This window comes from Perissodus microlepis, chromosome 6, assembly GCF_051167445.1.
Source record: "Perissodus microlepis isolate ML-2025 ecotype Zambia chromosome 6, ASM5116744v1, whole genome shotgun sequence".
Taxonomy (NCBI): domain Eukaryota; kingdom Metazoa; phylum Chordata; class Actinopteri; order Cichliformes; family Cichlidae; genus Perissodus; species Perissodus microlepis.
Window position 1 is genome coordinate 23,740,349 of NC_140466.1, and position 27,496 is coordinate 23,767,844.

General features: G+C 40.5%; 3 protein-coding genes across 4 annotated transcripts; 1 reads left to right on the forward strand and 2 right to left on the reverse strand.

Moving 5' to 3' along the window:
• The first annotated feature begins 1,334 nt into the window (after window positions 1–1,334).
• On the forward strand, window positions 1,335–4,320 carry foxe1 (forkhead box E1). Its single transcript, XM_084931565.1, has one exon. The coding sequence runs from the start codon at window positions 1,706–1,708 to the stop codon at window positions 2,810–2,812; it is 1,107 nt and encodes a 368-aa protein (XP_084787691.1). The 5' UTR covers window positions 1,335–1,705; the 3' UTR covers window positions 2,813–4,320.
• Window positions 4,321–4,432: 112 nt separating this feature from the next.
• Window positions 4,433–18,609, reverse strand: spag5 (sperm associated antigen 5). Its single transcript, XM_084931563.1, has 25 exons — window positions 18,508–18,609; window positions 17,624–17,695; window positions 17,406–17,534; window positions 15,028–17,312; window positions 14,719–14,911; window positions 14,398–14,514; window positions 14,110–14,202; window positions 13,819–13,953; window positions 12,952–13,071; window positions 12,757–12,849; window positions 11,491–11,625; window positions 11,300–11,393; window positions 11,045–11,192; window positions 10,828–10,878; window positions 10,488–10,662; window positions 10,218–10,351; window positions 9,655–9,823; window positions 7,741–7,846; window positions 6,045–6,291; window positions 5,719–5,851; window positions 5,509–5,589; window positions 5,267–5,416; window positions 4,916–4,990; window positions 4,695–4,775; window positions 4,433–4,597 (listed from the first exon to the last, which is right to left on the reverse strand). Exons 2-25 carry the CDS (start codon window positions 17,660–17,662, stop codon window positions 4,526–4,528), a joined length of 5,055 nt encoding a protein of 1,684 aa, XP_084787689.1. The 5' UTR covers window positions 17,663–17,695; window positions 18,508–18,609; the 3' UTR covers window positions 4,433–4,525.
• A 560-nt stretch (window positions 18,610–19,169) lies between these two features.
• trmo (tRNA methyltransferase O) lies at window positions 19,170–26,470 on the reverse strand. Of its 2 annotated transcripts, XM_084931567.1 has the most exons (7): window positions 26,068–26,470; window positions 25,745–25,890; window positions 23,698–23,872; window positions 23,392–23,549; window positions 22,573–23,157; window positions 21,155–21,363; window positions 19,170–19,844 (listed from the first exon to the last, which is right to left on the reverse strand). In XM_084931567.1, exons 1-7 carry the CDS (start codon window positions 26,154–26,156, stop codon window positions 19,761–19,763), a joined length of 1,446 nt encoding a protein of 481 aa, XP_084787693.1. In that variant the 5' UTR covers window positions 26,157–26,470; the 3' UTR covers window positions 19,170–19,760. The 2 variants fall into 2 exon arrangements, with proteins under 2 accessions (XP_084787693.1, XP_084787692.1); XM_084931566.1 differs by lacking the exon at window positions 19,170–19,844 and having other exon boundaries at window positions 20,897–21,363; window positions 26,068–26,468.
• Between the last annotated feature and the right edge of the window lie 1,026 nt (window positions 26,471–27,496).

Genomic DNA, 27,496 nt, shown 5'->3' on the forward strand with positions numbered 1-27,496 from the left:
TTGTCTAATAACACAATTTGTTTGATGGAGTGAAATATCTAAGTGTGACAAATCTGCATTTAAAACAGGAAAGAAAGAAATCAGAAACGGGGCAAATGCTTTTTCAAGGCGCTACACATAGAGTAGATTCTCATGTTAATCTAAAAAACTTTAAAAAGTACCTCATATCATGACATGCCACACCCACCTCCTCATATAAAAGGGTGCCTCAGCTGCAGACCAAGACAGCACATCTGCGGCCCTCCCCACAGGCCTAAACTTTTCATCGGGCTGTTTGCTCTCTCTCTCTCTCTCTCCTTGCTCAGACTCTGACACATGTTAACCCTGCCTAGCTTTACGCAAGGGAGTGTGCTGCTCTGTTTTCCTTTCGGTTTGTTGAAGAGATTAAGCTGGTGAACCCTAACCCAGGGAGTCCCCAGAGTTCATACCAGCAGTAGCAGAATACTCTCCACCTTTTGATGACAATGAAATTTATTTTTCACAATATTCATGTCAGTCAACAGCACACATGACAGTTTGTGCACCACAGAAACGTAGGGAAACAAACGCCTTTATAAAGGTGGCTTTAAAACTATTGCAAGTATCGCTACCAATTTCAGTGAACGATCTCTATGTAAAGAGTTGGTTATTCCCATCTCTCGGGTTGTGCCCAGGCTTTATGATGATAGCTTATATTTTGCATGCTGAAATCACAGGAGGGCCTTTGTCTGGACAACATTTACATCTCTTAACACAGCTGGCACGGCCAACCACTGGCACAAAACAAACAAGGAAGCAAGATAGAAAAACAACTCATAGGTTAAGTTACCACTAAAGAGGTCTTTTAGTGTTAAACATCAAAACAACATGGACCATTTTGGACTTTTTAAAATAAACTGAGGTCGGCTTTAAAGTAAACTTTGAATATAAAGAGGAAAAAATATCTGTTTTGACAGTTTTGGTTACTGAAAATAAATACAGGCCAATTATAGAACAAAAACAAGATAACTGTGAGTAATGCATATTGATACACTCATGTTACTGTTTTTTAATAGTTGTAATGATATTAGTTAAAATATTTGAAACAATGTGATTTAAAGTAGAAATACTTTGTGCAGCAGATTTTTTTTCTGCCATTTCAGGATAGCTCACCAAATTTAAAATAATATGTATTTGAAAACAAAAATAATAAAATGAAATCAGAATTCACTCCACAAAGTATGCAGACTTTGGCAGAGGGGAACAATAGAGCAGTAGAGAAGTTAGGTATGTTAGAGCATGTGATGTTTAAGGGGGCGTGGCCCTTCAGGTTGTCTCTGCAGGTAATACACTCTTCAGGTAAAGCTAAGTGACTCATTCGCGCACACACACCTTAAGCACAACAATTGGCACTTCAACTCTTCACCTTAAACCGACTACACTTTACAGGAATAAACTGAGTAAAGACCCGCATTTAACGAAAGAGGACTTCACAGAAGAGCCGTTACTTCCACTGCTTTTGAAGAACTGTTGAACTGTTTGGACTCAGGACCCTGAGCATTTACAATCGAATGCAAACTTGGAGCAGGACTGCATATCAGACAGATCTCCTGTTTTGATTTGCACTGTCAGGGTACTGCCTACTAATTAGTTTTCTCTGACAGACGGAACAACGTCAAAGCTGTGCCACTACTTCTGCCGTGCAGCTTTTCCAGTAAGTAATCTATCTCTTTCTTTTGAACTGTCCATGACAATGCCAGTGGTCAAAGTGGAGAAAGACTCTCCAGCAGATACCACCTTGCTTGCCTCCAATCCTCCACCGCAGACAGAGGAGCAGCCGCGGGGTCGGAGGAGGAAGAGACCTCTCCAGCGCGGGAAACCACCATACAGCTACATTGCCCTCATCTCCATGGCTATTGCCAACTCCCCTGACCGCAAACTAACACTGGGGGGTATCTACAAATTCATCACAGAGCGCTTCCCCTTCTACAGAGACAATTCGAAGAAATGGCAAAACTCCATCCGCCATAATCTGACTCTGAATGATTGTTTTATCAAGATCCCTCGAGAGCCAGGACGACCTGGGAAAGGCAACTACTGGGCACTGGACCCAAACGCTGAGGACATGTTTGAGAGTGGCAGCTTTCTGAGACGCAGGAAGAGGTTTAAGCGCTGCGACCTGAGCACATACACTTCATATGTGCATGAAACACCAGTTTTTTCCCCCGTTCAGATTACCAGACCAGCTGCGTACACCAACTCAGTCTATCCCAACATGACACTCAATCCCACATATGGACAGCAGCTGCCCTCTGCCTACTATCCCTCTTCGTCGCCTCCGGGGTTTGGGCACAGTCAGACCCGCATGTTCAGCATCAACAACATCATAGGACACCCGACTCCAGCCAGCATGCTGGCAGGTCAAGGACCAGAGGTGATGCAGCAGCAAAGCCGGAGCTTCAGTCCCGAAGGGCTTCCGAATGGATCCAGTCCCTGCAGCTTGGGAGCTCCGGGTTTCCAGAGTCAACCGTGCGGGGGATCTGTGCCACCCCGCTCCTCTACACATCCGGCGTTCACCTACTCTGGACAAAACAGCCATTCGCACCAACATGCACACCAGGGCTCGTACAGACAGGGTCACACCCAGGGCATGGGGTACGCAGCAGGAGGACGGATCCACGCCTCAGCTCACGGCCCTGCAGAAACAGTGGACCATTACGGCAGGGTCTCCCCAGTGCAGCTGGGGTCTTTCTCCCAGTATAACAGCGCTGCAGGTCCTATTGGAAACACTGGGGGATACCTCAGACACCCCACCTACCCGGGGAATATGGACCGTTTTGTTTCTGCTATCTAAGCTACTGAGAATGTAAAGCCCAGCATCTCACTACCTTTTATTTTTTGTTAGTTTTTTTTTTAAACAGAGACTCGTGACGGCACCAAATGAGCCAGACATTTCTGTGCACAAAATCCAACTGCTTTATCTTTGTTCGTGACATTTATCAAGGACAAAACTGAGCAGACTGACCTCTCTTAACACCACTGTGATTTTCTGAATAATTGTAGAAACCATTTTCACTGCTGATAATAACTTACTTTAGATATCCATCAAGCTGTTTTGTTTTAATGTCTAGGCCTTTTTAACAGCAAGTATGTGACTGTAAAATACATATAATTTTGTGTGCTGTTTTTTTTTTTTTTTTTTTGTTAAAACTGGAATGTGCAAGTTGAATATTTTACACTTCCGTTGAGTTTAAATGAAATGTTTGTATAAATTATTGTGCTTCGTGGTCATAGGCTTTGCAGCAAAGTGGCTTGCGTGAAAAAAAAATATCAGCTTGTATTTTGTTGCCAAGTAAAAATGCATTTTTAGTTTGCTGTTCTTGGAAATAAACAATGATAAAGCACCTTTGTTCTATAAGAATAAAAGATTTTAAATTTGTGATGAGTGATTGCAGTTGAAGTAGTTGTGAAAGAAGAAATTTACACCATATGAGTTATATTTGTATCAGCTATAAGTGAATTCTAATTTTAAGTCTTATAAAGTAACGAGGGCCAAAAGGTCCAGACAAAATTAAAGCAGGAACACACACACACACAAAAATAAGCCCAATCCTCTCTTTCTTTTGTGCTTCTAATGCTTTCTGGGTCAGCTCAGCCGATTTGAAGTGCCGTCTGGAGCCACACCAGTAACCGTGACCGGTCTCAGCCGCCATGTCGAGACACCAGTGCAGCACTTGGCCACATGCAAATCCACTAATCAAGAAAATGAATAGACTTGCCACTCGATGCTTCATGCCTTTGCGTTAAGACCATGTAATACCAGAAACCTCTTCCATACAAAGCCTGCAAATCGGACAAGATGAGACACAAAGAAAACAATTAGAGCTAAGACAATTGATTTTTTTTTTTTTAATTAAGAAAACAAAAGGAAACCTTTGGTGATGGATGCAGCTTGCTTTTATCTCCAGTTTAAAAAGTTTTCTTTTACCGCTTCATGCTGTGAAAACCCTTGGAATAAATAGATAAGTTTCTTTCATGGCCTTGTAAAAAACAACAAAAAATGGAATACCACTTTATTTCATCTCTGTCGCTTACTTTGTTGCACCTGGGATGATGGCACACACCTCCTTAAAAAGCAGAAGACGAAGCAGTAACGTGGCATTTACACCCACTCGCACTGTAGTTTAATATGAATGAGACATGGGGCTCCATCTTTTTCAACTTTTGATGTTAAAAAAAGCTTTTGAGTTTAAAGAGTATACATTTGCTGCCGTTACGACTTAAAAATTAAAAATACAATAGAGAAGTAAACATTTACATGTTCAGCATGTGTGTTCAGTGTCCATAAAATATATGGTTAATATCAGCAAAGAAAAATAATTTTTAATAGCATCTTTTCATGAAATGTAAAAAAATAAATAATAATAATAATAATAATAATAATAATAATAATAATAATAGTAGAGAACCTCAGAAGAGTCAAATAATTATTTTATTCTCAAAAATACAAACATTTAGAAGGCAGACAAGCTAAAACATGAATAAACACACGAGGGAAATAAACACATCAGCCAATGTATTCAACGAGCTGCTGGAGCTGTTCACAGTTCTTTACAACCGCCGGCAACGACAGCAAGGTCTGTGAGGCAAAAAGGAAAAAGCAGCACATTATGGCAAACATCCAAACAGACGCTGCGGTTTACAGAATATGTTCCATGGTATGAAACATTTCTCACCTCCCGAACTCTGTTGATCATGTTGTTTAATATCTGAAGCTCGTTCTCACTTTTCTGCTGGTTGCTCTGATAGATGATTTGCTGTAAGAGATGAACATCCTCATGAACGCTCACATGGCTGGCAAGAAGACCATCTAATGTTCCTCTAAGTCAATAAATACAGTGTGAATGCTGATATGTAGTCAAGAACGCGATTGATGCCGGGTACGGTCAGGACTTACATGTCTCTTTGCCCTTTCAAGAATTTTTACTTTGGCCTGCTCAGCTTCCTGAAGACTGGCCTTCAGTCTCTCCACCTAGGGATCAAATGGAAGAAGTTTATGAGAAAAGAGGAGGAGGGGGGTCCCTTTAAGCTGCAGCGTTTCCTCAACAACAGGCTGAAAAGTCAAGTTTACTTATAAGCACATTTAAAAACAGCTGCTGTTGACCAAAGTGCTGTACAACTTAAGTAACATAATAAAACTGATCTAACAAGAAAACATGAGTTTAAAAAAAAAAATCCAAACTCGGTCAATTTTAAAACTTGAAAACTATGGAAATACATAATAAATAATGATTCTGATAAATCATACCTCTTTCAATGACTTGATGTTCTCTTCCATGAAATGTTCCGGTTTAGTCAACTGGCCGCCAGCTTTCCTCAGTTCATCCCGAAGGAATTCAGACTCCACCTTCGACTGCTGGAGAGCGCGACGAAGCTCAGTGATTTCCCTTCTCAATTCCTGGAGAAAACGTTCATTTGCATTTAGACAATAAAAACTACAAGAATACGAAGTAGCTTAGAAACACCGGCAGTATTATTTTGGTGCCTTACATTATTGTCAGTCTTCTGTTTATTTAGGATTTCCTGTGTGTCTTGCACTTCAACTATCAACTTAGCCAGCGTTTTCTCATCCTGGAAAAAACATAAATGAAACTTCAGTGTTTTTCTCTTCCATCGGTCAGCCGTCCTCCGCACCCATCCTGATCTTTCTTATCACAGATGAATAGAGGACAAAAGATGTCCAGCAAAAGTCATCCTTACCTGAGTTTTCTGCTGCAGAGCCTGATTTGCCTTCTCGACCAGCTGACTCAGACGGCTGAGTTGATGCTTGAGCTCAAAAACCTCAGCTTCATGTCCGTTCTTTGCAGCACGCTGCTCCACCTGCAGGCCACAGCTGGAATAACACATCAGATAACAGTTGGGGGGGGGGGTTAAAAAGAACAAAGCAACAAGATAATTGGACTACATTTGATGTTAATGTACAAAACAACAACTTTCGAAAAAATCATTTCACACTTTGTTTTCTAAAAAAAAAAATAAAATAAAAATAAAATTAAAAAAAATAAATAATTTACATTACAGCTTACATTTGGCCATGCAGCTCCTCCAGCTGAGCGTCTCTGCGCTGCTGCACCAGCTTCAGAGTGCTGACGAGCTCGGTGACGGTGCTGCCCAGGCCAGTAAGCAGCTCCGCCAGGTGGCTCTGCTCCTCTTCCTCTGGTTGAATCTCGACTGTGCTCATATTCTTTTTAGGAGTGATGGCTGCGATGCGGGTGAAGGCGCTCGTCTCGCTGAACAAAGCTTCACGCTGTGGCTCGAGAGTGTCTGAAGGGACTGAAGAGAAAGTAAAACTTAGTTGTTTTTTTATTATTATAATTACATTTTAGACTTTTATTATCTGTTCCATTTTTTATTACAGTCCCTGGTGGCTGTGCAGATATATTCCCACCTGAAAATGATTCCTATAAGAAAAACGTTGCCCACTACCTCCTTTATCCGAGGGAAAAACAGGATGAATTGAAGTGCATGTGTAGCTCATATAGAAAAGTTGGTAAGAAATGGAGCATTGAAGAAAGAATTTTTATATTATGCAATCATATTATTGATGCCTCCTTGAAAAAAAAAAGAAAGAAAAAAAAAGACCCAGTTCTTTTGTTTTTTGGTAATGCACCACTAAGCCTTCAAACAATGAAATTAATACCTCCTTTTCATAAAGGAGACACATACGACATGCTGAGCACGTATTCAAATCATGTTTGAGACATTCAAATCACACTGCTCTCTGAGGGAATCTCAGCGTGACTATTTAAAGAGACTTGCTTGCAGCTGCTTAACAACATAATTACGCTGGACCACATTACAAGTGAACTAAAAACTTTTTGAATTTGGAATTTGAATAGTTTGATCTTCATCAAACTACAGACAGCGTAATCTGTATAAACAAACAGCTGTACTTTCCATGTGAAAACACACAGTGATTATTCGCAGGCCTAAAAAAGAAAGTGAACCTCCGTGTTAACAACTTTCACAGAAGTCAAGTGTTTGTGGATTGTGGTTTGCAGGAAGCGCCTCAGTAACACGACTATGTAAAGTGTGGTTACTGAGAAAGCCTGTTCTTCTTAATGAGGAGTCGCAGCACCGTAGATGAAGCGTTACAAGCTAGAAAAGGTGCTCATCACTCCACAAGTGGATGCAAAGATCCCCATGGCAACTTGTAAGGCTAAAGAAAACCCCAAAAGTAGGAGCATATGCATGAAATCTCATGTGTCGACTTTAAGGAAGATACAGCAAAGGAATGTGCTGTTAACCAAAAAGACAGGTCACTATGGGACGATGTTATGTGGACAAATGAAATGACAAGTCTGGAGGAAACATGCCATCACACACCACCAGGAGGGATCAGCCCGGGTGCAACACCGGGGTCTGACAGTTCAGGTATTGGCTCAGAGTCCTGACCTTAACCCAGGTGAGATGTGGTAACCTGATCAACTGAAAGAGTGGAAGCTTCATTAGCAGTTACAATAACATCTGATGGAGCTTGTTGCTACTAAAATGAGATTCTATAAGTGACTAAATTCAACCAGCTCGGCCATGTTTTCCAGCTTCAACTCTGTGTTTGAGTGAGTGAGTGATGTAATCAGAATCACAGTGCCTCCTGTTGTGTTTAGGATAAAAAAAAATGCTGACACGTTATATTTTTTTAATAATCAATTTAAAAGAGAAAAAGAAAAACTAGCATGTTACTTATGAGTGAACTGACACACATGGGGTGAACAACAGTACCTGTTTCAGCAGGAGTGTCTGTTTTGACCTCTTCCTCTCTCTCAGCAGTTGAGGCACAACGCTCCACGCTGTGGACTGACTGAGACTCTTCACACATCTGTGGTTTCTGAAAAGTAAGACATTTAAATCCAAGTGGGAAAAGACATGCAGTACTGCATCTATAGCATAAGTTCAATAGTAAATGATGTTACAAGATGATTTATAAATGCTGTAAACAGTTGCTTCTGATGTCCAAATTACAACTGCAAATGTCAAGAGCTCATGGCCACAACAACGCATTCTTTTAATTTCAAAGAAATTAAGCTTTGCATACTCTATGCATTTGCATTACTTGTTGCAGATCATCTGCACATACAGTGGAGTCCATATCAGGGCCCAATTAAACTAACACCTGTGAAATTGAGCTTCCAGCTGCATCATTTCACCATTACCAAAACTAGTAAGTTTAGACAGGCAGTCACAAAGCACTGTACACGAAGGTTAAAATAAACAGAACATTAAGTAATAAAATAGACAATATAAAAAGGATAAATTGTAACTATGCTTTTAATGGGCTGTACAAAGCAAACAGAAAGGGGAAAGAAGCCTGTAACAAATACTGATATTCAATGAGCTCCATCCACAGACCTACAAATGCAGATGAATGCATGACTGATGTGAAATCGAGTTCAAGCACATGAAACAGCGTGTGGAACAAAGTTCTGCTGGGTTCTGATTAGGGGCCGGTTTAAAAAACATAATTAGAAAACAAACAAACAAAAAAAAAAAAAAAAAGATTTGACAATTTAAATCGAAATCCTGAAACTGACTTAAATATAAACATATTTTGCCAGAAATGTCAGAATCTCAGCTAAAACCTCACAAAACCATTTCAACAACCACCAAACAACTAAAACAGCAAAAGATTAAAGACCAAGAAAAACAGGCTCCGCAAAAGGATATAAAAGCTAAAAGCCGGCAACTCACAGATTCTGAAACTGACCAAAATTCACTGAACCAGCACCAAAAGATCAAAACTACACTTCACGTACAACTGTTTTGCTTCCACCACGATAAAAAAAAAAAAAAAAAAAAAAATCTCTCTCTCTCTCTCTCTCTGTGTGCGCGAGACCAGTTTCCAATCAAAAGTGTTTATTTTCTACTTTATTCCCTTGCATATTACGCACCGGTCTCCTGTTGTGGACAGTGTTGTCTGCCTCTCTTTTTTGTTGTTTGTTTTTCCCCCCCCCAAAAAATAACTGACAAGAAACCCTAATTTCTGCTGTTCAATACTGAAGAAATTTCAACTTTTACAAATTATGCCAAATTTCAAACGCTTAACTATGCCTCTAATAAAGCGTCTGTAACTTTGCTCTGCGTCACTTCAGCAGCATCAGGTAATGTTGAGATGCTGTTTCTTCAGTTCTTGATCTACTGCAGAATATTTTCAAGGGATTTATCTGCTATAACAGACCGGGCCAGGAAAAACTCCTTCATATTTTCTGTTTTATCCTCAGTAACTTTGACACGATGGCATCTGCTGTGGTGCTTACACCTCTGATTAAGTCTCACAAGTGTCAGCTTTATTTTTATACCTAGAAAGTTTACACTGAGTTTATAATTCCAGAGAAATAGTCAAGTCGCTTTGGGCGTGTCATTTTCAAGCAGGAACCTCAGAAAAGCCCCTGGGGCTTAACAGGTTAAATAAAAAGTGCAATATTGTAACTGCTTTAGATTCTGTTCTTAACTTCCAAAAAGTCTGTATTGAATTTAGAGGGTTCTTTCGACAGTACATACCCAAGATAAATGATCTTGATGATAATATTTCTGACCAAGTCAAAATCTAACTGAATCGAATCAAACCTTGTGAATCAGAATTGAATCGGTTGTAGGAATCAGTGACAAAACCCGGGCCTAGTTCTGATATTGTTTTACCTTTTCATCAAGTTCATCATGGAGCTTGTTGGTCAGTCCCCTCAGTGTGTGATGCAGCAAAGTGATTTCCGTGACCGCCTGAGCCATCTTCTCTTCAAGCTCCAGGTTTGCTGTCCTGGCTCTGGACCTTGTGGCTTTAAGTTCTTCCTGCAAATTCCCGTTCTCAAGCCTCCATCACACAGAGGCAAGTTATCATTCAGTGTGCCAACAAAAATGTTAAACATCATGAGAACAATTTGCACTAAGATTTATTATTACAAACATAAGGCCATAAGGCAAAAGACTCCAATCCAGAAAATATGTATGTGAGTATTAATCCTTGAACATTTTACAGTTTTTCCTGTTGATATAGACCTGCCCCCACAGCCATTCATACTACACCAGCGTAGTTAAGAACTAGAAAAGTGGGCTGTATGTAGCCCTCGATGTAAAATGAGTTTGACATCCCTGATCTAAGAAACTGAGCACAGACAGACAATTTTGTTTTGTTTAATCCGAAAGTTTTTTCAGGCTCAGTTTGGGCTTTTCAAGCACATCACCCTCAATGGCTTATTTATACTTACTTAAGTTGACAAACTTCTTTCTTCAGGTCCTCACACTGGATGTTCCTCTCCCGAAGGCTCTGCAGGTTTTCCCTCAGCATACGCTCACTTTCTGCCATCTGCTCCCTCGCCAACTCGTTCTCCATCTGTAGGAACTGATGCACACAGACAGCAGGAAAATTAAACCTAACATCCTCCCCTCAAGGTTAAGTCGCATATTATTCCTGTAATAACCAAACGCCTCATGCTTCTCTGGTGTTAAAGGAGACAGATACCCTCTCTAATGCTCACCTCGTTCATTTCCCGCACGCCACTGAGCTGTGTACAGACATCCTGGAGCTGCTGGATCTGCAGACTCTGAGACTGTGAGAGGGACTGCAGCTGACTGAGCTGCTCCTCACTCTGAGCCAGAGCCCGACTCAACTCGCACACCCGCTGCTCCGACTGACCCAGTGATGCCTCCAAGCTGGACAAGGTCAAAAAAGAAAAAAACACAGCAGTATTCGGATATATACTGCAACATTTATATAAGATTATAGTAAAAATGTAACCACTGGTTACATTTTTCTTCTTTCCAAGTCTTCTTTTTTAATTTTATTTATTTTATCCTTTACTATTAACCAACACTTACTCATTTGCTCGATCTTTAGCCTCTTGTTTGTCTTTCCACGACTCCTGCAACCTTGAATAAAAACAAAATAAGGCCTATTTTAAAGCACATGCTGCAATTCAGGGCTTTTTTTTGCCTTTCAAAGTTTACCCTGTTAACAAGTAACCACCAACCCAGTGTTCACTTCCATTTTTAAATTTCTATGCTTGATTTCTGTCATCAATAAGGAGCATCATACTTTGTAGTCTCAGCAGCCAGGGCCTGCTCCAAGAAAGCGTAGGATGCCAGCGTGGAGGAAACTGTAGCAGACAGCTCCGTCACCTTCCTCTCTAGCTGACCCGTCTCTTCTTCTTTTTCAGTCAACTTCTCTCGCAGTACACCCATCTCTGGATTTATTTATTTAAAAAAAAAGTTTAAGTCCATAGGTTGTCAAGAAAGAAAGCATTTTGAAAAAGAGGGAGCGAAATAGCCAGAGAGTTATTTCAGTTTTTACCTGATGTCAGAATTGTCACCTGCAGATTTAAATCTCCAATCTGCTCCCTGGCAGCTTGGAAATTCGAATGAGTTTCATTCAGTTCTTCTTCAATCTGATGAGGGTTTTTTTAAGCATATGAATAATTTTAATCAGACATGTTGACTACAGGTACAAGGCTGTAAATATCCTGAATATAACAGATGCCTTACCTGCTCTCGCTCTTCAACAGCTTGGTCTCTTGCAGACATGTGCTCATCTCTCTCTCTCAAAGCAGCGGCAGCTTTCTCGTTCAGCTTCAGGAGCATGGGAGCAGTTTTGTGCAGAAGGCTCCTGACCATGAAGAGCTATAAACAGGTGGCATTAGCATCAACGCATTATCACATTTTAACAGAGCAGTAAATGTTCTAATAGTGAAGGTTGTATTAAAGCACCTAAAGTTTCAACTAAACAACATTAGAACACATTAAATGGAATTTTAAAAAAAAAGGTACACTGCAAGAAGAAAAAAAATAAAATAAAATAATAATGATAATAATAATCTCACCACTAGATGGAAGTAGATTACAGCCAACTGAATTCTGTTTTCTTACACCACCTAATTCAAGTGCATAATCGTAGCTACAGTGGCCACTATAGGATATACATGTTTATAAAATAAACATAAAAAGACAAAATATTGAGCAGAACCCCAGTGACTTCTGTGTCACCTTCATAATCTCCCTTTCTGCAATTCCTTTAATCTACTGTGCAAAGATCTACTCGTTTTATCCGGAGGGCGGTCACATCGTCTCTTTCATTCACATTTTCACTCCTTTAGTGAAGGAAACCACTTCTCAGATGATAAAACATAGGTGTGATCTTTTATATCTTGAGTCTGAAGGTGCAGACAGAAAATGCAACTTGCCTCCATGGCACAAGACACGATCGGCAACAAACAGATATGGAGCTTGTCTGAGTCTTTGGCGTGCTACGTATGCAGCCGGTCTGCAGCCACATACATAAAACATGATTAGCTGATGTCCATCTCGGCCACTGTGTTCAACATGGCCAGGCAACACAGGGGCTTCTACAAACCAGCACATGCTCCTGTGTATTTTATTTCCAGTTTTACGAGAGCGTATCAATTTGTTGGAAGACATAATTATACACTGTATGTATACTTATGAGTACTGAGAATATCCTCAACCAAAACAATGACTGACTGTACCTTTAAACAGCACTATTATGTACAGGATGCTCATGTGGTGGATTTTACACCAAAGCCTCGTGTTTTTAGAAACCCACAAATTACAACAACAGTAAACACCATTCAAACGGAGCCACTGTGCTGTTATCAGTGTCACACAGATTAAACTAAAAATGAAAACATAAGAACTGGAACCAAAACACTGTTTTGTTTCTTTGCCATCATATAGAAACTGCTGTGATACATGTTCATTGACTGTCATAGTTCAAGGTTTTTAGTATGAGCGTACCTCTTTCATCAAAGCGGACTGTTCATCCATGGTTTCAGACAAAAGATCTGAAGCAGAGTCCAGGGTTGCATTATAAGCCTTGTTTAACACAACCTGCATTAGTAAAGACAAAAAAGAAACAAAGAAATTACACTCACATATTACTTTAAATACAATTATTATTGAGCTGTTTATTTTTTGGCTTGTTTTCTGTACCAGTTCTGGATAGCTCTGGTTTAGGGCAGCCAGCAGCTCTTGCTGAGACCCCACACTCTTCTCCAGAAGTGAAATTTCTGTGGCACAGTGTGTCCTCAGCTGTTCCATCGCACTGAAAGCCTGACAACACACAACCACACACACACACACTTAATACCCCTGGAACAAATAATCCTCTTGAACACACAGCCAGCATAACTTCTGCAGATATTTTTATATGCTCCAGAAAAACTGTTGGTCAGCTAAAGCAGAGGTGTTTACACAGTGAGCTATGTTTAACAGACAGAGAGGTTTTTTGTGTCACAAAGGTGGCTCTCTTTTTAACCTGGCTAGATCACCACAGTAACTTATGCTAAACACATTACCTGGAAACGCAACCTTTTAACTGATTCTAGTTAAGTGCTACTTTTTGCTTAAATTGAAATAAACAGCAGCACTGAGCAGTAACATAAACACAATTTAACAAATTTACCATCTCGGCAGCATTACTCTGTTATCTTATTTTTCACACTAATGTCCATTTTACTGATATATTTTTCAATAACGTTTATAGATGTCCATTACCCAATGCTCTGAGCACAACCTGCTCCAATCAGACATTCTCAATAGACTTATGCAGAAGAAGAATGGCAGATAAATGCTCCCTTTAATGTGATTGTGAACAGAGCCTGAAGCAGGAAGCCTGGATTAACAAAGAAAGCTGAGAACCAGCTTCATCTCTCACTGGGGTTTTAGGTTTTGTCAAGCCAGCTAACGCAAAGAATGGCTGGCTGTATTGAACGTGCTTCATAGTACACCCTTCTCCTCAGGAGGTTGCCGTTCCTCTACATTTAGACTAAACAACTAAAACACCACAAAAGGACTTACTGCCTCCTTTGCTGTGAAGGCTTCTTCCATTTGAGTCCTCATGTCATTTCTCTGATGAAGAGCTTCTTTGACCTTCTGCATCATTCTGCTCTGTATGTCCTTTGATTTCTCAAGTAGAGACTTCATGTGCCCATACTAAAAACAACATGAGAAAAATATACCTCAACTCAGTTGTAGCACATAATCATGTTACACTAACAACTTAAGCCATAAATAACTGAGGAATAATTACAAAAACAAGCATACTGTTTACCTTGTATGAGACAGAATGAGGTAACATGTTGTACGTACATGTGAAATGAGGCTTTGATGGTCCTCTCTGACTATGTCACCAATTTCATTCATGTTAGAGAGAGCAGCGTCTGTGTCACTTCTGACAGAAGTCTGTTGGGACAAATACACACACTTTACTCTTAGTAAAGAAAATACTGACTATCTCAATACACACACACACAAAAAAAAAAAAAAACATTCATCCACAAAACCCTTTAAAAAAAAAAAAAAAAAAGCCAGTGAGATGTGTTTGAGCATTATATCCCAGTTTAAACAACATGAGCTGTGTGGTTGTTTGTGACTTACCATGGTGACCTTCATGTCTTGCAGACTCTGGATAAGGTTTTGTAGAGAACTCCCATCAAGCTCCAACTCCCCAATCCGACTCAAAGCTTCCACATACAGGTCTCTATACATTGTGGTCTAGATATAAAATATAAACAACTGACTACTTAAGCAGTAATTCTTTGTTATATAATGAGATCAGAGTTGAAAGCTTCTGTTTGAGGAATATTTTAAGCTGTGACATATGCGAAACTACTCTAATAGAGTCCAAAAATCTAAATATAGAGTAGAAAATGAGCATAACAGGTCCCCTTTAAACAAAATGTAGATGTCAACAGTTACCTGACTGAGTTCGGTGTGGTCTGTCTGCACGAGTTTCTCCCGGAGGTCTGAAGGAGCAGGGCCTGCAAGCGGACGTCCTTGTGCCCTCGCTGCAGTCAGCTGTTGCACCAGGGCCTCAACCATCGTCATGCTAGACATTAACCTCTGTTCCAGCTCCTGTCTTGGGAGGGACTCCAAGCTGCCTGGAGGTAAACTGGAAAACCAATGAAAGAATACTGAGAGGCAAACAAAGAAAATACTAAAAGCAGATTTAGCTTTATCTATACTCACAACTGTTGAATAAATGACCAATTTACAATGGGCACTTACTTCCAGAGGAGCGGGTCTGTCATAGTGCAGGAATCAGCCACAGAGAATTCTCTCTTCCTCTCAAACAGGCCAGAAGTATTGAGGCTGTGGTCAACCAGTTTCACAGGACTACTGCCCACACAGACACTGTGAGACTTTACAGGAGTAGCTTTGGCTGGAGGGGCAGGAGGTGGAGCAGGAGCAGAGACAGCAGCAGGGCCCATCTTTCCAGACGCCATCATGAGGAACTCTGCCATTTGTCGAAGCTGCTGCTGAAACGGACCATCGGAAATCAGTGGGAAATTCAGCAGTGGTTTCTCAGCTTCAGTCTGAGGCTCTGCAGAGACTTTCTGTCCCAAATCCTTAACTGGCTCCCCGAGTGGGCTCAGACCAGGATTCTGACCCAAGGCTGTGGAGTTTAACAGAGGATGAGGCATTGGGCTTTCCAGTTGCTCCGCCCACAACCCAGCTTGGTCAGCATTAAGAGGAGCAAACAATGTTTTCTCACCCTCAATAGCAGAGTCATCAGCTGCAAACTTGCCTTGAGCAGGATCCCCACAAGTCTTTAAAAAAGAGAGAGAAGCTCTCCTAATGGGACTAAACATTCCCAACTGCAAAGCTGAGGCAACCGAGGGACACTCCGACAGCGCTTTCAGTACATCAGTAAGGTTCTCTGCATGAGATTTTTCTGCAGAGTTACAAAGAGCAGGTGCATTTCCAGATGAGCCAATGGCACTGTCTTTTTCCTCACTGGATTCAGCGGGTCCTCTGGTGGAGTTCACTTCAGAGACATGCTCCTCTTGGTCTTGCTGTTGCACTTCCACAGCTGAAGGGCTCTCTGCTGAACCTGCAAGTTGACTGCAGTCAGAAATCTGAGTATTCTGAACCACGAGAGGCAATGCACTGTCAGCAGGATTTACGGTACAGTTAAGCATTTCTTGCCCTTTGCATTTTACAGTTTCAGTATCCAAAGCTTTTAAAGATCCATTAGCCACCAGAGATCTGCTAACAGCTGATGGGTCAGTAGCTACCACAGCTTCACCATTGTTCTGTTGGCTGTTAGCATCTTCAAAGGTATCTTGACAATAATCATGTGTGATGGAAGTGAACAGATAGTTTTCACTGAGGGGACAGATTACAATCTGGTCCTCATGCAGAAGGGATGTCTTCTTCTTGGGAAATTGGGCCTCATCTAATTTTTCATCTTCAGCTGGAATACAACAATCAGCTGTGACACCACCTTGGCTCCCAGCCTGGCTATCAGATACCACTGGGCTACAACTGTAGTGTCTGACCATTACATCCTCAGTGCTGTCTGCCAATGCTTCCTGGGTAGTCAAAAGGCTGTCACATGGAGGTGATGAATGAGTCTGAACATTACAGTATGGATGATCAAAGTGACCAATTGTATTATCATTTTGTAAATCACAGTCACCAGCTATTTCAGTTGAATCTATGGCATAGCCATGTGTCTCACTGCTGCTAACAGTATGGTTGGCTGGTAGAACAACGGACTCTTCTCTTGGAATTTCAATCTCTCCTCCAGTGCAGTTCAGTGATTTAAAGGTCAGTCCATTAGCACATTTTTCTGAACCACGTGTTGTCTCAGATAAAGCCTTAATGACAGGATCAACACCACCATCATGGCTACAGTATGGATGATCAGCATGTTCCTCTTGACACTGCTGGTCAAAGTCACCGAAGCAGTTAGTCAAATTTATACTGTCATACTCTAGAGGAGCACCAAGCTCTTCCTTGGGCAGAGGAATGGTTTCGTTGTGTAATCTGGTGGCATCTGAAACTTCCACCTCACCTCCATCACGAAGGAAGGATTTCCAAGTGAGATCTGCCTTTCCACTGCAGTCACTCTGAAAAGCTGTTGATTCTTCGGTGGCTTGTTTGTTATCCAGATCACAAGAAGCCGGTGTAGTGCTGTCAGTTTCACAGGGAAGTGCAGCGCTGATGTTAACAGAGTAAGTGTCACTCTTCTCGAGAACATGATAGGGATGTTCGATGTGATCAGAGCATGACTCCATTATCACACTGTCAGAGATGATGCCATCTTCAGATTCAGTGTTAGATGTACCCTGGTCCGTAGATAAAAGAATACTCTCCTCTGCATGCAGTAAAGAGCCTAATATCTCAACTTCACCACCAGCACAAGTGAAGGATTTAAATGTTATATCTGAAAGTCCACGAGCAACCTGAGTAGTAGTTGTATCAGTTTTTGGAAGATTGGTTTGTATCATTTTGGTGGATGGAGAAGAGTACAGCTGGGGTTCTTGTTCACTCAGTGGAAGATCACCCTATTAATAAAAATAAGTAGTGGTTAAAAAACAGCACCAAAAAAAGAGAAAAAAAAAGACAAATTATATTTGTAAGTATTAGTGTATACCCACCATTGTCATTTTGCCAGCATCGCTACTGATCTGTGATTTTGATCTGAACTTCGATGAGGGAGTCGACAAGTGCAGAATCTCATTGTCCAGACTTCTCAGAGGGGTACGCTCGCTGGATCGGCTGGAGAGCTACCATCAACAAAGGTTGAATTATCCATTAACTAATATGCTCAGAGATAACACTGTATAGTATGCACAACTGAGTACAAAAGTCTTACCAAGCCTTCCCCTGTGGAACTTGAACTCCTGGAAGCCATTACTCTGAAGTTCTCAGAAAACTATGTTTACAACTGGAGGACAAAATCAGGAAGACAAAAGAGGTCATATTTTACCAGTTTGATTTAAATGCGGATTAATCTATTTGGCTGTAAAACCAATAGCTCCGCATTAAAATAGTTGGTTTTCCATGCGAGTGCTAAAACAGGGTCTTGCTCCTCATACTAGAGAATAATGTCATTTCAAGGCAAGTTACGAAAGACAAACCCCAGTTCTCCTTGACTGCAAAAACTTTCTGGAATTTAATCACGATCACGAGACTTCAACAGTTTGTATAAGAGAAGTTAGTCGGAACTTTTTAAACATTTCGTTTGTGCAGAGAGAGTCTGTTAAGTTCAAATTAGCCCCATCATAACCCCTTGTGTGGATGTTGTCTTCTTGTTATGAAGGTTTCTTCCGGGGCAGAAACAAAAGGAAAGACGATTACAGCAAACAACCATGTTGCAGAGTTTAACTGTTGTTTTACGATAGACAATGCGAGAATGTTCTTTAAAATCCTGCCCAGAGATCTGCTTGTCGTGTCAAACTAGCTGAGAAGCTCACATACTGACTTGTCGTTACGTATTGGCCTAGTTGACAATAGGCCATTTCAAGCATTAATTTAATAACTTCGAAAATCAATGTGAGAATTCACAGAATTCTAAAATTCACAGAAAGTGTTGCTAAGAGTGAATATTGCAAGGGCGTAAACTACAGTTTAAGAGACCGGTACCAGTCGATAGCTAACCGTAAATTGCACTCACTCTAGTTACTTCTAACAAAGGCACTTAATTAATAGCTTAGCTGTCTGAGGCAAACGCCCTTAAATCATGTAAAAGTATTTTACCTTTTAAATTTTACCAGCTAACTTCAACCAGCGTTTTAACAGAGCCGAGGACAGGGTAAACAAATCTTGTATTGAACTACCATCCACCGCGTTTGATTCAAAAACACGAATAGCAGCGCTGTTATTGGTCCATTTCTCTTCTTCGTTGGTTGAGAGAAGCACTAGATGGTTGAGATCTGTACCTTTACTCACTGCTGCCTCCTTCGGGTAAATAATGTAACTGCTACAGCATGTTCCTGTTGCTGACAGAAAATTTACACTTTTATGTTGGCTCTTAAGTATCTTTGTTTTTTGTATTGTTTTGTTTTATGTCAGCGTTTTATTAAAACTTCGTGTCTGCATAAAAAAATAATATCTGACTCTTCAGTTATTTCCACTGCCTTCTTGCTTTACAAGCTGGAAGCTATGTAGTTACATGGAAAAATTACCCATAAATCACCCTTTTTTGGGAAACAAGTGTAGGAGCAGAGAGTGATACGTATGCTCCATGAGTCTGGACAATGACACAGTTTGTTTAGCTTTGGTGTCTACCAAACCAGCCATCCACCCAAACAATATTTCAGTTCTTCTTTTAGCTGTATCCCACCATCCTAGCATCGTCTTCTGTGTCATCAACAATGACCACTCTGTAGTCAAAGTCAAAATAAGCTTTATTGTCAAAGACCATATGTACACTCATACACAGGAATCTGAAACTGCAATGTTCCCATGGCCCTCAGTGTACACTAAAACAATATAAAGATAAAAAGATAAAAATAAAATAGGAGTCTTATGTACAACACAATGCAATACAATACAATCTTATATAAACAGCAGTGTGCAACACAATCATAGTGATTGTGGGCAACTTTCGGGGGGCTGGGGGGCGCAGTCAGTGAAGAGGCAATGGTGGTGGTTTGGGGGTGGAGGGTTCAGAGGGAAGAGGTGAATGCAGGTCTGGAGTTCGTGTATGTGAGCATGGAGTGAATTCAGCATCCTGACAGCCCGATGGACGAAGCTGTGTCTCAGCCCGGAGGCTCTTCAGTTTCCTTCCTGATGGCAGCAAACTGAAGAAGTTATTGGACGGATGAGTTGAGTCACCTGTAATGCAGTGAAAATGACGGCCCCAACACCAACAGCGTTTTATAGGTTTTTTTATTTGCGCTAGTTTTTCACTTGGCAACTTTCCAGCTGCCCTGCATGTAGCACACACAACCATACACCTCAGGTCCTGGCACATCTTTTACAGGGGAGACGTGATCAGTTGATGGAGCTCAGGTGTGTGTCAGCCTCCCCTGACACGGCACCCTGAACCCCCTTCTCCACCCCTCCCCTGCAGCTGAGCCACAAACCACACCCTGCCACAATAAGATTTTTGCTTTAAATACAGTTAATAATATGCATCAAGCAGAAAAATGTTTTTAAAGCCTTATTTTGGGGTAAAGTCACATTTTAAGTGTCTTTCTCATATTTGATTGGTGATGTTATACATGCAACTTTTATAATGTGGTGACCGCAGAAAATAAATATGATAATTCTTCCAGTAGTGTTTGAATGCACCACATGGCCCGGGCATTTCTGTGTGGAGTTTGCATCTTCTCCCTACAACTGCCTGATGGATGGCCTAGATTTTCAGTGTTTCACATTTTTCGGCTGAAATCGTTCCACCATGAACTCAAGTGCCCTCACACAGCTCTGCATAAAACACCACAAATCACTTTCATGTAGTGTGTTTTTCTTCCTCTCTTAGATCTGTATTACACAATATTGGAAAAGTCTGTCAAAATGGCACTGAAAGATCAGAAGTGTGTTGAGATTATTGTGTGAATCTACAATGTAAAATACGCACTTTTATAAATACTTAGCAAGAAGCTAAAGGGATAATAAAGTACAGAGACGCAGGAACAGATCAATTAGGGGGGAGGTAATAGAAGCCTGATGAAAGGGAGGAACAAATAAATCATGACATTACAAGATGTCAGTGGTCAGACTAAAGTGGGGTCCCTCCACATCATCTAAAGAGCCATGGACCCTTTTTCCTACTGTGCTTCTACTGTCCTTGCTCACTGATTAAGTCATGAATCTTTCTGTTGAATCATCTGTTGACTCTTCCTGTCCCACGAGGGCCTCCTTGAGAGTGTTTATGAATCTTATGAGGCTCTGTGGCCCGTTTCACTGCCCAAAGACAATTATAAAACAACACAGCCTCCTTTCCACTGATGTATCCTAATAACACATAAATTAAAGGACTGTCTCTCGAGAAAACAAGAAGAGCTAGCAGCTAACCCACTCCAAGGCTAACCGTTTGCAAAAAGAAGAAAGAAAAGAAATTAAACTCTGTTTGTGCAACTACTTACATTTTTTCCAATTTGTAAATACTTTTTAAAGATAAACAGAATAAAAAGGGGCATTTGTTTTTTAAGTAAATATCTTATTTAATTATCCAATACAACTTTGAATATACAATGCCTCATTATTCTTCTGTCTGATTTTAAGTAAGCCAATATGATTTACAAATATAAGTTTGCCAGCAAAGAATTTAGATTGAAATACCAAAAAGAAAGGAACAAACAAGAGGGTGTTTTTGTGTCACATGAAAGGCTCCTCTCTTCAGCTCAAAATCCATCAATGAAAAAGTTTCTCATACTGAAGCAATGTGCGGCTCTACAGGTTTTATCTGCAGCACCTCTGCAAAGCCTTGTCCAAACCAGCAGGTGATGTCAGCCGTGTCAAGGGTGAAGAAAAAGAGTCTGTCCTTGCAGCGAGTCCTCCTGTAGACGGATCGGGGGTCTGCTGACAGGACCCCTCTGATGGCAGCGACTGCCTCCTCTGTACTGCGCAGAAACTTAAACCGGGGTCTGTGGCTTTCAGACAGTCCTGTGTGATACACAAGTTTGTTTTTCAGTCTCTCTGCTCACATATGAATGAAGGCTTTCACATTAATTACTGATACAACAGTGCCCCCTTATGGAGACAAACATACAGTGTATCTGGAAAGTATTCACAGCGCTTCACTTGTTCCATTGTGTCATCTTACAGGCTTATTCCAAAATAGATTAAATTCATTTTCAACTCAAAATTCTACACACAAACCACCATGATGACCAAGTGAAACAAAATGCTTGAAATTTATTAAAATAAAAAACAAATATATAGCATGTACATAAGTTATCACAGCCTTTGCCATGAAACTCAAAATTAACCTCAGATTCCACTGATCATCTGTCAGACGTTTCTACAGCTTGACTGGATATGATTTAGAAAGGCACACACCTGTCCACATACCGTAAGGTACTATAGTTGTTGGTGGATGTCAGAGCACAAACCAAGCCACAGAAAGATTTCTGCAGCATTAAAAGGTTCCAGTGAGCACAGTGGGCTCATCGTGCGTAAATGGAAGAAGTTTGGAACCACCAGGACTCTTCCTACAGCTGACCGCACGGCCTTCCTGGGTAATCAGAGCAGAAGGGCCTTAGTCAGGGAGGTGTCCAAGAACCTGACTGTCACTCCTACAGAGCTCCAGTGTTGCTCTGTGGAGAGAGGAGAACTTTCCAAAAGGACAGACATTTCTGCAGCGTGAGACCTATATGGTGGAGTGTCCAAATGGAAGCCAGTCTTCAAACGCTAATGACAGCCCACATGGAGTTGCCCAAAGATGCCTAAAAGACTCTCAGACCTTGTGCACCGTCACTCTCCATTCAACCTGACAGAGCTTGAGGGGCACTGCAAAGAAGAACTGGAAGAAACTGTCCCCAAATAGGTGTACCAATCATGCAGCATCATACTCAAAAAGACCCGAGGCTGCCAAAGGTGCTTCGACAAAGTATTGAGCAAAGGCTATGAATACTTATGAACACTTTTGTTTTTTATTTTTAATAAATGTAGTTAATTTATGAATTGCAAGCCAACGTTTATCCCTTTGTCATCACAAATTGTGTGATGACAAAGGGTATTGTGTGTACAATTTTCAGGTGAAAACTGAATTGAATCCATTTTATAATAAGTCTGTAACAAAATATGAAAACAGTGAAGCGCTGTGAATACTTTCCAGATGCGCTGCATCTCCCATGATCTCAGTCATCTTACCTGACAGGTGTGCAGGGATGAATTCTGCCAGCTCCCTCTCCGCGTGAAGGCTGAATCGCACATCCAGACTTGCGACAGGAGGCTCTCTGATCCAGCCTGCGATCATACTGTAGGCTTCCTCTCTGTAGCAGGGATGGTCTACTTCCAACGAAGGTGGTTTAGTTTTAGGAGAGTCTGAACCTCGGTTCTTACTCTCAGAACTTAAGAAAACGTCTTGGTTCACAAAAGCCTTGACCTCCTCCAGCACATTACTGAGATCTTTGGACAGAGAAAACTGAGCACTGATATGAGATGAACCTGTTGCGTTAGTATTCGTTTTTTCTTCTGGGAGGAGATTCCCCACATAATCATTAGCTGCTCCTCGATCTTCTGTGTTTAACTGCACATCTATGTCTGATCCTTCAGGGAGGTTAGTGAGGTTTCTCTTGTCCTCATTCATTTGGTCAGTGTTTGAATTACAGGGCTCTGAGTCCTCCTCATAGCTCCTCCGGGTGTCGGGGGAGTCATACTCTGGGATATAGGGTTTGATGTCCAGGACTGGGGTGCCTGCAATCATATCAATGTCTGACAGGTGTAGAGTATCACCTGGAAAATAAAGAAATGCATTCATATTTATATACAGCTAAAACATCAACAAAACTAGGTCAGAGTTTAACCAGAGTCTGCTTAAAATAGTGAGATTTAACAGCTGTAACTATTAGTACAAGTGGAAAATTACCCTGTGCTTCAGACAGGGTTCAAGCAACAAATCAGTGCAGCTCCCTCAGAGAAATAACTCAGCTCAGATCAGTAAACACACACGTGTTTAGTGACACTGACCGTGTATTTTGTCGAGCTTTGCCAGTGTTAGGCCCAACGCATTCGGTCGATGAGGACTGCGTGTCGAGTACACACCGACTCTCTGCCCGTTCAGCCTGGGCGGCCTCACTTTGGCTTTGTAGCTCAGGTGGCCGTTTTTGTGGAAGAGAAAAATTATCCTGCAGAGGCCAGATGACAAAGAAAGGCAGATGATGGGAAATAGTGTTTACGTGTACATGCTTAGTTAAAATGAGTAAAAAAATATCTTGCGAGTTGGGTAACAATATTTGGTAACGTGTTGTACACAAACACACACATGAAACCTACCAAACATGGGAGTATTGCTCCAGGCCCACCAGAGCGTGCTCCGGGTTGTTGAAGACACTCGGCTGAATTCGAAGTTCTGCCCTTGAAGGGCCACAAATAGTGGGCTGCCGGGGAGTCCCGTTCTTCACAGAAAAACAGGAACTAATGTAACCAATTGGGACCGTTTGGATGTCCCCTGCAATGATAAGAATATTAGGGTCAGGTTTTGTAACACAGACACTGTGTCTAACTTGGCCTCCAATTTATCCTTTGCACTCACTTTTATTCCACAAGTGTGTTTTGTTATTTATTTAAAAAAAAAAAAAAATATATATAAATATATATATATATATATATATATATATATATATATATATATATATATATATATATATATATATATATATACACACACTGTAACCTTTTATTTTAGTGCTGAAATGATTAAATTAGTTACGGACTTGATGACAGACAATTCAAGTCTTTGGCTTTAGAGCAAAACAAATACTCTGAAGATGTCAACATGGTTTCCTTCTTTCTATTTTGGTCACATTTTAGAGGATACATGACCAATCCTGTTAGCAAAACAACACTGAAACAATGCTGACTTTTCATCTGAGTCATCATCATGGTTAAAACTTAAATTTTAAGGCTAAATTAATGTTGGAGCAAAATTAAATTCCTGATGAAACCTGACAGTGTGATGATAATCAGTCACAGTGAAAATCAGTGCCCCCGTCTCCAAACCATTCACTCTTGCTGGTATTATTCTGCCTTTGTTCATGATTTCAGCTTTATTACAATATTAACCAATGGTGCAAAACCGATCAAGAATCACTATTCAATGCAGGGTCAGTGAAATTTAAGTTTACAGCACAAGGCTGAATCACATAGTTTCAACTATTGGTTGCTGTGTGGGAAATGATTACCCAAATACATAAGCCAATAAAAAGAAAAAGTGCCATGAGTTTCACTCATTAGCTGACTCTGCACGCTGAACATCTCTGAGCCAAAAGTGTTATTTTGGTAGGTATAATTGACGTATTGTTATAAACAGAAACTTAAAGCAAAATAAAGCCTTCCTGAGTAGTGCTCTTTGTTTTAGGGTTTATTTTTTTCTTCCTCTTTTGGTCACACTTTATAGCACAGCACATCACTAAAGGCCTAATTCTTCTGTGGTTAAATGAAACTTTTAGGTATTTTATTTGACATTACAGTGTAATTATATTTACCTACAAATACTTAAAGGTAAGCACACAAAAACAAGTGGGTAACAAGTCAGTTGTTTGGGGGGGTTGAATAGAAAACAAATAAATATTTATAATGTAAGTAAATGTTAGAAATGCGTAAGTACCGTAAGTACAGGCTGTACAATGGAGTGGCTTAACCTTACCCAGCAAGAGTATTTTACAGCAAAGGAGACACATATTATATTGCAAGTTTGTACAGCACAAAGTAAAAAAGGACAATTAAATAATAGAAAAACCATCATGCACATCAACATGATGAATATTAAATAACAACATAAATAATAAAGATGTAAAAATTACAATGTAAAGTGGAAAAATATTGGCTTGCTACAAAATTAAAAGGTAATGACACACTAAAAATAGTTATGTCATAATTACAGTATAACTTGCATCTTCTTTCCTGTAAAATACCTGGAAGTTAAGCAAGTTTTAATCACTCCACAATACAGCCTGCAACACAAAAAGTACAGCATACCTATGATGTAAGATGGGGATTGTTTTAATATATTTCAGCTAAATTACCAGTACTTATGTATATGTATATATATATATATATATATATATATATATTAAATATTTATTTATAAATATAAATCACTGTTTTCCTGTAAAAACATCTCAGTCTCTTATTCTAGTGTACTACCTTTAAGTATTTGTAGGTAAATATATTTAGATTGTAATTTCAGGTAAAATACACTGAAATTCCATTTAATTGCAGGGAAATTGCGCCCTTAGTTGCCGGCTGTGTTACTTTTTTTTGGTGGATGGAGGGCTTAGTTTTTGTAATTACAAATGTTTGTGACGCTGGTGGTAGCTACCTCGCTCTAATGCTGCTGGCGACGGTGGTGAAGGTGGTGTAGGTGCTGGAGCTTTAACTTCTTCGCTGAGTCCAATCTTCGACACAGCAGCCTGAACCGCCAGCAGCTGTTTGCGATGAGCTCTAATTGCACTGTCTAGCGTCTGCCTGTTAGAGAAGATGTTGAGAATGAGCGTGTAATAATAATGGGAACCCTGAAAAATACTAAAAATAAATAAAAGGCCAATGCAAAACAGAACAAGGCGTTTAATTTGTTTAATTCTTAAAATAGCAAGAAGTCTCTCGTGAGAAAAACACGTGGCGGTGCAAAACCTACAAACATACCTCAGGTTCTTGATTTCTTTTCGCATCACAGAAACCTGCTGGTTCAGTTTATCCATGTGCTCGGAGCAGCACTCACACAGCGGACTCATCTTACTAACACAAAGAGAAAAGACAGCTCTGAAACGGTGAGCTTTTAGCGGCTGTTGTTGCTGCTGAGACCGGAGAGACTTTGTCAACGCGGAAGTGCATGCTAGACTTTATTGTTGGCCAACCAAGAGTGCTGCACGCGTTAAACTGAAACAGGTCGGCTCCTCTGAATCCCCTCTGTAAATCTGTGGGTTCGTTGGTTTGGGATTATTTTTGCTGCCGTTTCGCTTAAATTACCCGTCCATCATTTAAAAATAATGTGTAGTTACATGTGCTGCACAAAACACGCCATGATGAAGGAATGTTTTCTACCAACAGGGGGCAGCCAAGACACGTTTACAGTCTGATTTTTAAATAAATAAATATTGGCAAACCATAGCACAAACGAAATCAATGTAATGTCGTATGTACTCAGTTGTGTTGTCTTTATTGGTACATGTGCATATCCTGCATTTGTCTAGCCCTGAATGGACTAGTTGTTCAACAGGTTTGGCTGTACACAATTAAAAAAAAACATAATGTATTGTAATTTTAGGTATTTGAAGTTAACCTCCCCTCAACACCTACAGGGGATCATTGCAGCTTAAGCACTAATGAATCTTTCGAAATCACTAATTAAAGACTTGTATATTAATATTACACTAACATATGTACAGTCACTGATCACTTTCTTAGATATACTTGTTCAACTTGGCAGCAACTCAGTCCATTAGGCATGCAGATGTGAATAAGATGACCTGCTGAAGTTCAAACTAAGCATAAGAATTAGAAAGAAAGTTGATCTAAGAGTGACTTTTGGTGCCAGACGATTTGGTGTTTTAAAGAGAATGGTCCAAATGAGTGGTAGTTTAAACAAAACTAGCTTTATTGGTCGTATACACAATCATACAGAGTACAGGGAAATGTGTCGTGTCCGAGCTGTGGACAGGCTGGAGACATAGCCGCGCCATTCCAGGGCTTGGTGTTTGACATGGGGGGCCTAGCCATGACCCTTACTAGACACTGGGAGGGAATCAAACTTGCGACCTCCGCTCCAAAGATGTGTGGTCTTACCACTACACTATCCAGTGTAGGATATGCCTTATTGATAGCAGAATGTCCAGAGGAGCATATAGGAAGTCAACAAGGCAACAAATAACCACTGGTTACAAACAAGATATGCAGAAAAGCATTTCTTGAACCTTGAACTAGATAGGCTACAGCAGCGGAAGACCACATCTAAGTTAAGAACAAATGGCTGAGGCTACAATTTGCAACAAATAAGGCGATAGTTAATCATTAGTGAAAATGTCTTGATGCATGCTCAATCATCCAGGAAGAGAAATCCCAACAAGTTGATTCT

What these genes read in the sequence shown, in the direction of transcription:
- spag5 (XM_084931563.1), bottom strand. Translation starts at nt 17,662, where the DNA reads ATGGCTTCCAGGAGTTCAAGTTCCACAGGGGAAGGCTTG. An exon ending in ATGATGAACTTGATGAAAAG is followed by an intron (nt 7,847 to 9,654) that starts GTAAAACAATAT and finishes CTTACTTTTCAG; the next exon opens with AAACCACAGATGTGTGAAGA. An exon ending in TTGAAAGGGCAAAGAGACAT is followed by an intron (nt 4,776 to 4,915) that starts GTAAGTCCTGAC and finishes CATCTCTTACAG; the next exon opens with CAAATCATCTATCAGAGCAA.
- trmo (XM_084931567.1), bottom strand. Translation starts at nt 26,156, where the DNA reads ATGAGTCCGCTGTGTGAGTGCTGCTCCGAGCACATGGATAAACTGAAC. An exon ending in AAAGCTCGACAAAATACACG is followed by an intron (nt 23,158 to 23,391) that starts GTCAGTGTCACT and finishes TTTATTTTCCAG; the next exon opens with GTGATACTCTACACCTGTCA. An exon ending in CATCCCTGCACACCTGTCAG is followed by an intron (nt 21,364 to 22,572) that starts GTAAGATGACTG and finishes TGTATCACACAG; the next exon opens with GACTGTCTGAAAGCCACAGA.
- foxe1 (XM_084931565.1), top strand. Translation starts at nt 1,706, where the DNA reads ATGACAATGCCAGTGGTCAAAGTGGAGAAAGACTCTCCAGCAGATACC.